The sequence below is a fragment of the Rhipicephalus sanguineus genome, chromosome 7 (assembly GCF_013339695.2).
Source record: "Rhipicephalus sanguineus isolate Rsan-2018 chromosome 7, BIME_Rsan_1.4, whole genome shotgun sequence".
Classification (NCBI taxonomy): Eukaryota; Metazoa; Arthropoda; class Arachnida; order Ixodida; family Ixodidae; genus Rhipicephalus; species Rhipicephalus sanguineus.
The window spans coordinates 135,401,848-135,413,975 of record NC_051182.1 but is presented as its reverse complement, the minus strand read 5'-3'; the positions used below and the strand labels follow the sequence as shown (position 1 = coordinate 135,413,975).

Genomic DNA, 12,128 nt, shown 5'->3' with positions numbered 1-12,128 from the left:
CGCTTATCCGAACTTGGTCACCAAATATTTGATCTCAGCGTTAGTACTCATCGGAATATGTCAGTGTACGGTGATTTGTTTTCAAGTAATCTTGTCATAGGAGGGAACGGTGTTGTGAATTACGTTATATTTGTCACTCAAAATGTTATGCAATCTCGTGTTACGTGCAGAAGAACTGGAATTCGTGGTCTTTCAATTCGTGTGCTATAGAGGCACGGTAATGCTAACTGTAAGTGATGGTTAATTCATTGCTCGATACGGTTCACTTACCATTGTCAGAAACAGAATATTGATTTATTATGTCAATATTCTCCTTCATCTTTTAAAACTGCTCTCCGTAAAGTGCAGCTGCATACATTATGACACTATTTTGCAGTCGTTGACGTGACTGCAATGTTGAATCGGGCCAGCAATTTTCTTCAGTTAAGTTTAGGGTGAAAACTGTGGTGCCGAAATATTTCTAAACGGTTGTTTAATTGTGAAGCTTCACAGCAAAAGTTGATGCTGGTATTTTATGCGCCATAAGCTTGCTACAGTCTGAAGTGCACACTTTAAAACTTGTTTACATTCCTTAGACACACATTTTACAAGTGATGTGTTCCTATAGTTTCGTGTAAGAACTGCACATAAAAAGAAAGATCTGTTTATTATGTCACTATGGTCTACTTTTGATACTCCTAAGATGTCTGAGTATTCATAAGATCTTATTATTTTTTTTTATTTCTGGAGCTGCGATTCTGTCATTTCATCGCTTGAATGTTTCTAAATTTTTGTGCTTTCTGCATTTATGCTTACATGGAGCATGAAGGAGGGCTACATTAATATTATTTTCTGTTGTCAAACTTTTAAGCTATATAGAAATGCAGCAAAATAAGCTGTACAACTGTAATGAGTCAGTCTGTTGTTATTTCGTAATTAATATGTGGAAAACCAGGAGTGAGCCTCCATCTTATAATGATGCAGAAATGACTTCCCTTTTTCTATAAGCTTGCATGTTTGAAGAAAAAAAAAGGATGTGGCCCATGCAAGATGTCAATTATGTTTTGTGCAACCACCCTATATGACATTACACACTTTGGTATCATGATCCCAAGAACAACACTTGGTTCAGCCACTCTCTGACCACATGACCGAACTACCAAACATGCTCTTTCTGCAAGCTATGAAAGCTGTTTTCATGGTCCTCGAAAGTGAAGTCATGCTAGAGATACCAAGTTGCCTTTTATTCTGTAATGGCTTTGGACATCCCTCTTGATATGTTTGCGTCATGTTAGATGTGGAAGAGCGCTCGACTGCTAAATGTCATCCCTTACAAGTACCATACCAAGACATGATCACCATCTTTCCAATCATCCAAATGTCACAGTCAACTAAAACAGGGTTTATCATAACGACATGTTGGCATACTACTTCTCAAACATTATGCACGTATCAATCCAGAGAATGCAAGGCTCAATATACCACGCGATTCTGTTGTTCAGACCTGTAATTTGCAGCAACCATCGCTGTACCAACACACAATAAAGAAACGGTTACGATGAACGGTTAAGGTGGCACATCGGGTTATACGAAAACTTCATTGTAGCAAAGTGGCATTCGACAAAAAAATAACTTCATTATATGCGAAAATTCGTTATAGGTTTCTATTCGTAACACTCTATGACAAGTCTATTCTTTATTCGCTTCATTATAACCGATTTATGTTGAGAGAGAGGTTTATTGAGACAGAAGAGCTGAGGAGTCGGCCTGAATCAATTTTCTGACCTGCTACTCGGTGTTAGGAAAGGGGAGGGGCTGGTAAAGAGAGGAGAGAGAAGGCCTTGGTGATGATAAGGAGGAAGATGGCGATGAAGCAAAACCTTGATTATTTGAAAACTATTTGCAGTCTGTTGTCTAGTTCTGTCTCACACAAAAGCTTGTTCAGAACTCTCAGAATATTACGCTGATGACAAGGTGGAGGTACCAACAGAACTTTTTCTACTTGTTGCTTCATATGTTTCAACAATAAGGTGGCCATCGATTTTATTTGCATGGTACGTATATTGCGGGCAGACGCACAAGAGATGTTCAGTGGTCTGAGCGTAGTCTATAAGCCTACGTGATGTGAGCAAGTGTCGTAGATTCGTGGGAGCCAGTCTCTTCACTTCCTCTGTCCTACTCTCAGGTCTTGTTCAAGTTTTTTTTTTTCCTAAAACTCTTTCGCAAATGCAGCACTTAACCTTTTTTCAGACGTCCTGCGTAGAAGCTGCCATATCATGTAGCCATAGTTTCACTAGCCTGCTTAGAAGCAAGCCTTGAAGCACAGCGCAGTGCTTCTCAGAGTGTCCTTAAGAAGTACCTTAGCCCGCTAGAAGCTGCCTATGGATGCATAGACGTACAGCTACTAAATACATATTACTAGAGTCTATATGAAGATGTACCACTAGAAGCACGTGTCCAGAAGGACCAGTTACGAGTAGTTGCTACATTGCACCAGAGTATGTTAGAGAAAATGTATATTGCTATATATTTTGTAGATTCTCCTTGATATGACGAGCAACATATCCTCAACGTCGTGAAGCAACTGATAAGCTCCAGAAGCATCGGTGGTGAAGGCCATCTGCAACATTATGCACCATTCGAATAGCTTGTGGCATCTTTGACAAACTGCACCGATGTCCACTGGTGCACTTTGGTGCGTCATTTCATCCAGTCATCGTAGCACCTGGGTGCCCTGGTGCACACCAGTGCGGTTAGTCGAAGGTGCCATTAGTTTCCGACAGTCTAATTGAAGCCTCGCTGCGACGTTTTAGATTTGAAATGTGGCGGGATTCTTTACAAAAACCCAGCAAAAATAGGTCTTTTTTTTTTTAACTACAAAGACTCTCCAGCATTCCAGTGTTGACACTCGTCAAAATTAAAACATAACCCAAAATGTTCAAAAACAGCGCTGCAGCTGCACCTTTGAGGTCTGTGTGCTGTCCATGGTACGCCGAGAATCTCCGAGGCCATGTTCTGGCATTTGCGTCATATCCATTAACCGCCAGGTGCCCACGTTGCGACTGACAACCAAGTAGTCATTAGTCCTGTGGCTTCGCAAAGATTGCTGCAATTCAAGTTTTCTTTAACCTGTTCAGCATAACCGAAGTCGCATTGCAGTTGTCCTTTAACCGATTTGTAGTATCCAAAGCCACTTACATAAGGGCTTGTTTACGCTCCAGCAGGTTCGATGCCAGGCATGTGGCTTTGTCGCAGCACTCCAAAATGCTTCTTCTTTGCCATGAACACTACGGTTCAGTACCCTGATGTAACAAAGATTCTTTGAGGACTCTGGGTGCGCTGGTGCTGGCATGCAACAATCTGTTTAAGCAGTGGCTGCAACTGCTGTCAGGTTTGTACACTCATCGTGAACAGAAGCCAAGCCTGTTACGATGCTGTTGCGCATACTTGTGGCAGCATTCTTGGCGATTCACTTTCAGCAGGATAGATATGATCGCATTTGCAAGATTTAATGCTTCACAGTGAGCTATAAGAGTCAGTGTCAAGTCGTGCAGAAGCATGCGGTAGCGATCATATCACTGCAAGTGATCGACCGTAAATGCCGCCCCTGGTAGAGCACATGCTTCCGGCTGGTCTTGCATTGACCACTGGCTCTGGACGCGTTGGAACGTAGACAAGCCTTCAGTCCGAGATAAGAGTTTTAGTGATAGCTTTGTAATGTCATTTCATATTTCCACAGTGTAGAAATGACTCCTTGTTTTGTACAAGCTGATCAACTTCGGAAATGTTGCCATGCAGCGGTGCTTGTCTGTCGATGGTAACTACACCTTTGCACATTCTTTAACGTCTAAATGTAAATCCCATTGGATTTATGTACGTTTTATCGCAGTTTATATCTGATATGCTGTATAGTTTTTGCGAATCTGCAAAATATTTCTTGCTGCGTTAAAAAACCTTGGACTACTTTTTTGGAAGAGACGAGAGACAGTATGACTCTTCCTGCAATAAAAAGTTTCCAACTTTCCATCAAATTGTGCGTGAAACTGGTCTTTTATTATTGGACGCTGTGGGTTCCTTACTGTGCTTCCGTCATTTACTGCAATCAATCCTTATTGGGGGTACTTGATATATTCGTAACATAATGTCTGGCAACAATGGCTAACTAGAGCTACAGGCATTGTGCCCGCTTAGGTGTTCAGATCTCACCCTCCCTACCCCCCCAAAAATTACATTTTGTATGTGTATAGACACATGCACACACACAAAACGCATAAAGGGTGTCAACACCACCACCACCTCCTCTGAAAAATTGTCTGGCTACACTTCTGCTGTGTTCACATAAATGGAATACTTCCACATGATGGTGTTGAAAGCACAAAAAACGGAAGATAAACAAGAAATACTCATTAGACAGGACGAGCGTTGGTTCTTCTTTCTTGTGTCTTGCGTTTTCTGTGCCTCTAGATCCATTATGGATCCTTACAAGCTTGCCCAAGTATCTGTTCTTCCAAATAAAATAGTTCCGCGTTTGTACCTGTAAATATATAAAACTTGTTCTTTGTGTTGAGCAATAAGACGGCAGCAAAGACAGCAAAGACTGTTTGCTGCCTCATAAAGGAACAGTCTTGTACAGACTGAGGCAAAAACCAGTCATAAAGACGCAGGACAAGGGAAAGAAGTGACACACACATCCTTGTCCGGCGTCTTTTTGACTGGTTTTTGCCTCAGAGTCATGTACCAAATGACCCAGACTTCGACCTTAGTGTTGTACAGTTCTTGGTTACATTGTATTTTGAACACCTTGCGTGCCGTTGCGCTCCTTTTCGAGTTCTTCATTCGCAAGCCATCACGGCACCCCGTGCACAGGCTTGCATAAGCATTTGCAACCGTAAAATGTGCAGTGTTACATATCTTGTTCCCAAACCTTTTGCATAGTTCCCACAGTGCATATGATGTATTAAATGCAGTATAGCGCGCTAAAAGAACAAAGACTACGGGAAGATGTGGAACGATCGAAGTAAGGACATTTTATTAGATCAGTTAAGGTTCCTACGCGAGTGCGTTACACTTGCATCCTATTTGGGAAGCTTGTGGGGGACAAAGTCCTTGTAGGCTTCTTCCAGAACTTTCGCGTACGGGTCGTCGTCCCTGACAACTGCAAGAAAAAACATTTCAGCAAGACTGAAGTTCAGAGGAAGATGGCAGCTTGAAGTGAGGAGATGTAGAACAGAAAATGTCATTGGAGCCAGCGTTTCAACAAGTCAACATTTCAGCACGTTTCAAGAGTCAACGTCAACAAGCTAAGAGCCAACGTTTTGACATGAGCACATCATTGGAAAACCTTTGCTGACGAAGATGAGTCCTGTTGTCGAAACATTGGCTCCAGCGACATTTCCTGCTCAACAATTTCCAATCACAAGAAATTGTAATAGCAAATAATGGCCACCAATGAAATTAGAGGTTGGTGTGCATACATCTCGGTGTTTGACATTCAAGCCACGTTAATTGACGATTTTGCAGCTCTCCCGTTCAAAGCTTGCGATTGATTGTGCAAATGCCACACCAAGAAAAGGAAACTTGAGATTTGCATCTTTAGTGCTGGTGAATGAAGTGACTGAAAACGAGGGACCCCATAGGCACAGCAGCCCTGTCAGAAGGCTAAGAACAAATGTTTCAGCAACATTGTCGAAGGCCTAGCAGCATTCACCCTTTGGTGTTCTTCATTGGTGAAGTGACATGTAACAGCCAAACATAACGCTGAAACGCAGCCCAACCTGTTCATGCACATTATTCCAAGATGCACACAGTACTTTTATGGCAATGAAAGTTCGACAGGTTTGGTACCCGCTGTAATTTATGGCAATAAATTTGTGAACTGAATTTTTTTTTTAAATAGGCTGTTTGTGGCTAGGGTCTGAAAAAAAAGATTGGCACGTGTCTTTGTCGGCACAGCCTGTCACATGACGATGTCCTGTGATGTCAATGATGACATGTTCACTTGGTGATGCAAGTTGTTTTGTTGTCGGGTGGCAACACCAACACTCAATGGACAGACCTGAGATTTTGCACTTCACGAGGTGTAGACCGCTTTCACATTACTACATGTGTTCTCGTCTAACCCTGCGTGATACGCTACCGCTTTCACTGGTCATTCACCTTTGCAGAATGGAATGACTCCTCAATATCTTTTTTCCTCTTGTGGAAATCACATGAACTTAAGTAATTTTCCGTAAACTGCAAATTACATAGTTTTTATCTCTTCTCGTGTTTTTCTTTAGCAATAACTGATGTGAACAAGTATCAATGCGGGATCAGTATCTAGGTAGGCCCTTCTTACCTGTGTAGCTTGTCCTGTAGTGCCAGGGCTTGTAGTGTTGTTTGATCGCCGATCGGATGCTAAACGGGGCCACTGCAGTAGATAAATTTCATGCCATTGTTATTGTCGTCAGTATGCGGCATTTACATACTACGAAAGAACAAGGCCCCTTTAAAGAGGTCATGAACCACCCCTCGGGCTTGGTGAGAAAACACATTCTGCAGACAGCAGACACTGCCATGAACAGCTCAGCCAAATCTTGCAGTCATGTGCTGCAAGTAGAGCTTAAAATCGAAACACGAAGTTGCCATTTTTTTCAGGCACTCTCTTTTCATAGAGAGGCCTGTGCTCACTCTCTTTGGAGCTGCCGGTGCCTACTTTTTGACGTCGAACAACAGATAGCCCATTAGTGGCAAACAATCAACATAAGAGCGGCGTGCAGATCAGAAGCGCTTCTTGCCACTGGGTGCCGCCACGCGCCAGCGCTGCGCTCCAAAGTCTGCTAACATTACACAATGAGCCACACTTGCGCACAGGAATTGCAGTAGGAAGAGGGCAATCACGCGTGCTCAAAGTCTTGACGTACGCTAACATAATTTCTTTCCCCCATGCCATCCCTCCTTGTGCAGCTTCCAGCACGCTTGTCGGGAATGAGAGAAGGACAGTTCGTTAGGCTAGTTGGTCTCCCATTGTTAAAAATAAACTGAGCACAAAAAATCAGCACACAGACAAGAAGAACACAAGAGTGCTTGTCCTCATCTGTGTTGTTCTTGTGTGTGTGTTAGTTTTTTGCACTAAATTTATTTGTAACAATGAGTGAAGCAAGAAGCAAGAAACTGCCTAAACCATGCGACAAGTCCCTCTTAACTCCACTTATTCTAGATGGATTCAAAAAATTTTTGCGGCAACCAATTCATGAGGCAATAAACTCCCATAGTAAGGTCATTCAATGATTACTTGGGAAAGTGGTTCAGGTTAAAGGGGAAGCTGCGCTTAAGCACGCATTCGATGAGCTCGGCACGCGTTTCATCCCCGAGGGGTCAACGGCACGATGCACAGTGTTCAGGTGGTCGTTTGAAAGCGCTATGCCTGTGCCATAAGTGTAGTGGAAGACAACTTTAAAGACAGTATTAATTGCGGGTATTAATTCAGGTCAGGAACCAATTATAGTGTTCCTTCGTTACCAGCAGAGCTTGCATGTGCCGAGACCAACATTCAGTTGCTCTTGCACACAAACGTTAAAGCGTTCTGTCAAATCCCGAATATATCGCAACGTCATGCCTATAATTTGACGATAACACTTAACTTTCCATAATTATTAAACAGTGCTAGGGACGCAGGCCGTCAAACATTTTGCAGGTCAAGTGTACTTTCAGGAAAGCAAGACACAATTGTTCACATTCGCGACTCTACAGAATAGTCTCTCAAATCATGCAATTAGCACATAAATAGCGATGGCCATGGTGTCTACTTACCGGCGAGGACCACAAGAGTCCCAATGATGTGCTCGGGATAGGAAGCCCACACTTGCCTGATCGTGGAAACTGCGAGAAGTGTGCAAAGATGAGGTCACGTCGTTATTTGCGGAGTTCGCACCAAGACGTGTGCTTTGTCTAGCTTTCATCCATTTGAAACAACACTCAAAACAGTGGGTACTGCACATTTGCTGAATGAGATTAGGCGTGTCATTTAGACAACTGCACGAAGACGACAGATGGCGACATACTCCTAAGGCCCGTTCACACCTGCGACTAACACCGGTCGCACGACCAAATTAGTCACAAAGCAACCGGTTGCAAAAGGTCGCAAATGGCCACTTTGGTTCAGTCACTCACTGCTCGATTTTTCAGTCGCGAACCTCTGAACCAATCCAATGTGCAGGTAGAAGACATGAGCTTATTTTACAGGGAAATGGCAATGCAAGCAAACGTGAATTCTGTGTGACGATGGGTAATGGGTCGCACTCGGCTGTGAACATCGGTTGTGTAGAGTCGCTTTTTGATCATGAGTCACAAGTGGTCGCGCAACTGGTTCTAGTTGCAGGTGTGAATGAGCCTTTAGTTGCGACCACGTAGGGAAGTACAAAGTTGGAGAGTATATTCAGTGTAGTGTTAGCGACACTGTCAACTGCTCACTCACGACAAACCTTAACTTAAAACGACTTTAACATATCTCGTGAAAAATTTGGCCAAGAAATCTTTGCGTCTGCATCTGCATACTGTCACTGCGTTCACACAGAAAACCACACTCCTTGGAGAAAGTACACGCAGCTCAACTTGTACACAGCAAAAACGTGCGAATTTATGCAGTACAAGTTCGCCAAAAATGCACTGCAGGTTACAGCCGAATTGCAGCTCGCGAAAATCCTTTGGAGAGCTTTTTACATGCGACAGATCACGCTACAGTGCAATTAGAATAAAAACAGCTGCTCCAGCACACACAGTCGGAAATTAAGTTTGACTGCATTCCAGAGTTTTACGTATCTCATCATGAGGTCATCTTAGTGGAGTGACTCTGAACTAGTTCTGACCATATGGCCTCTGAGATGCAACCTAAGCTAGGCGCACAAGTTGTAATGGAATTAAACAGCACTTGAGACAGCAAGTAGGAACAACCTCCTGCCAGACGTGCTGTTCACTTCTGTCCCAGTGACACACCAGTAAGCCCCTTGTAGCACACTATCGAACGACATGGGTGTTTTTTCTGCATTTTGCCCCATCCAAATGCAGCCACCACGAATGGATTCGAACCCATGACTTCGGGGCTACTGCGGCAAGGAATGGTCAAGAGCATCGGCAACTATGCCAAGGCACTTTGTTGAGCTGCCTTTAAAACAAGCTACTGCAAAATACTATTATAAACGTTCGAGCATCTTTCGTTTCACCAGTATCGGGATCTTTCACTTGGGATAACAAATGCGATTAAGCAGTTGGCGAATTTTAAAGCGAATGTATGATGGACAGTAATCAATAACGGTGAGTACATTGTGAAGGTGCAACGTACCTAAGGTTACGAACACACATATAACTAATTGCCGCATATAACGAAGTAATTAAGAAACTTCATAATCACAATTATTGTGTAACATACATTTATAATGCGTGTGTGCTTAACCTCCAAATGATCCTACTATTGACAAAACTAGAAATTTAGAACTGAATGCTAATGTAACCCTTTGCTAAACTAATAACGATGTCATAATCGCAGAATGCTGAGCAGCACAAAAAAACAGCGGTATTCTGAGAAGTGCACTGCCAAACTTGACGAGACATCCGACGTTAATTTGTATCATTCAAACTTCACTATCAAGCATTAGAAGACTTCGAACTCCACAAACTGCGCATCTACAATTCTTTTTATAAATACAACACGTCACCTATCAGATCTTGATTCTGCGTCATCAAGTTAACTTCTGTAATTACGAAGGGCGGTCTCAAGTGGATGCCTCATTCGCCAGCTGAATTTCCTTTTCATTCGCACCGTAGGAATATACGAGTTTTATCGGAGCTGCGTAACAAAACAATGCATCGCGAGGCATGCATTTACCGAGACTTGATTGCTGCGATTTGCGACAACACTTGACGAACGATGCAAACGTTCCTTACAGAAGCTGCGCGGGTGACCCATTGATACTACGCAATGCTCAGACCTGTTAGAAAGCAACACATACGATTAAACCGTTTAGAATAAAAATCGAGCATTTGAAAGAGTTAGCACAGGCTCCAACACGCAGGTATGACGGCAGAATCTAGAGAAGCTTCGTGATCCTTCGTCAAACGAAACCGACTCGACAGCTAACGCCACTTGCACTCGGCATGTGCTGGTGTCCCTGCGCTTATATCGCATAAAGGTCTCTCGATCTCACCCGTAGTCGTTCGAGCACATTTCCCAGCGCGTCACAAAGAAAGAATGTAATAGCAAAATTCATGAAAATAAAGCAAAATTTGCGTACAGAGTCCCATGTTGCAGTCGCCTGACCTTCCCCGCAAGTTCACGTTCAGCTGGGTCCGTCTCCTCAACTGACTCGCCTTGGCTAGCGACCGCCCGATCGGCCCCGTACATTTTTGCACACATAATCTAAGTCAATCCGATCCAGCTTTAATGTTTTGCTACTACAGTGTAGTTTTGCTTGGTTCTTGACACGTTTTTGTCGTTTCAAGCGTAAAAAACGCGGTGGATGGTCGTAATTTTGATCCCGGCTTCGACGCTTGCACATCAGGCTACCATTTCGGACAACAACGAAATAAACAAAGACAGCAGCAGCGCAGCACTTAGTCAAAACTTTTATTTGCATCATCTTCCTGTCACACACGGACACACTCGCACCGAACACAAAGACGTTACACGCCGTCAAATTATTCACGGCGCATGCGAAACAAAGAATTCACACGATGCCCGCGATCAGCCGTTCCTTTAGGGTTATCACAGTTTACGGCACACAACTTCGCCGGTGCCAGCTTGTAGTTGCAGCAGCGGCGTTGTAGTCCCGAGTAGAGGCACGGCGTTAGCGATCACGTCACATTCGTACACATGCCGCTTCCTGTTCACTCATCTTCAAAGGTGCGCTTAGTTAACACAGTACAGAACGAGCGCTTTGCTTCGCGTGTCCTGCATTTTATTCGTTCTCTACTTTGTCCGTATAAACTAAGCGCACATTTGAAGATGAATGAACACCTACGAGCACACCTCGGTACCAACACGCCACCTCAGTAATTCCTGTTCACCTAATCGCCGCGGACTCACAGACTCGTGCTCATTCCTGCATCGATTCCTCGTCGCCTGCCTCGGCTCCTTCTTCCTCCGCTTGTTCTTCGTCCTCGCGAGGTGGCAGCGTGCGTTCGACGAGCTCGAGGATTGTGACTATGTCTTCGTCGGAGAGTCGCTCCTCGCTCTCTTCGATGAGCAGTTGAATCTCGACGGGTGAGGTAGGCCTGTGGTTGACCAGGTGCAACTTCTCGATCTTGGTCAGCTTGATCGGGAGCTCGGATATCTGTCGCAGGAAATCCTCGATGTGCTCGGGCGTCTGACGTATGCAAGCGGTCCCTTCGAGGTAGGTCACCGTCTCGTACGAGACCGTGGCGAGGTTGGGCACCGTACGAGGCCCCGTAGCCTTGCCGCCTTTCTTGTCACTCTGCAGTCCCTTGAGCAGCGTGAGCACTTCGTAGTTGCTGAGGAACGCCGAGTTCTCCTTGATAATCTTCATCGTGCTCCGCGCAAACACCGATCCGGCGGGCCTGTTGGGCCTGTGCCGAAGGCGAGAATGGTGTGTAACCGGAATTCACGTGACTTAAGAACAAACCGGAATGCACGTGACCTGTGACGCAAGACGCGGGTGTTTTAAACAGAGAGTGGCGAACAAAGTCTTTCCTCAACATGAGAAGCCTCATCGTGAGCGAAGAGCGTTGTAGTAGTAGCTATAATAAATATTGATAACGTGGGTAACAAACTGGACAAATCGATTAAAACTTTGGGGTGAAAAGTGCAAAAAAAAAAGTTATATAAGAGATAGTTGGTAATTAATGAAATCTAATGAAACCGCAGAGTGTTAAGGTAAACAGAGCTGTGTCCTAATTCCTAAATTTCGAATAATCATGTAGTAGTTTACCTAAATTACAGTTACGCTTATTTTAGGAAATGTATAGTACATATATAGATAGTACTAAAATGTATGTGATTGTGATATAATTAGAGGAATAAATGCGCGTTAAAATTCAGCATTATGCTTAAGGCATTCGATACAGTTCCCTTGGTGTGTTCTAAAAGCTGCTGCTACCTGCCAGTGGAGTCTGGTGGTTATGGTGACCCGAAGGTCGCGCGGGCCGTGGCTTTCGCC

General features: G+C 43.9%; 2 protein-coding genes across 2 annotated transcripts; both read right to left on the bottom strand.

The window, feature by feature from the left end:
- Window positions 1–4,981: 4,981 nt before the first annotated feature.
- Window positions 4,982–10,320, bottom strand: LOC119400026 (uncharacterized). Its single transcript, XM_037666936.2, has 4 exons — window positions 10,248–10,320; window positions 7,771–7,839; window positions 6,317–6,388; window positions 4,982–5,134 (listed from the first exon to the last, which is right to left on the bottom strand). The coding sequence occupies exons 1-4, from the start codon at window positions 10,255–10,257 to the stop codon at window positions 5,055–5,057; spliced, it is 231 nt and encodes a 76-aa protein (XP_037522864.1). The 5' UTR covers window positions 10,258–10,320; the 3' UTR covers window positions 4,982–5,054.
- Window positions 10,321–10,892: 572 nt separating this feature from the next.
- Window positions 10,893–11,539, bottom strand: LOC119400025 (DNA-directed RNA polymerase III subunit RPC9). The gene has a single exon (XM_037666935.2). It carries the CDS (start codon window positions 11,496–11,498, stop codon window positions 11,049–11,051), a length of 450 nt encoding a protein of 149 aa, XP_037522863.1. The 5' UTR covers window positions 11,499–11,539; the 3' UTR covers window positions 10,893–11,048.
- Window positions 11,540–12,128: the final 589 nt, after the last annotated feature.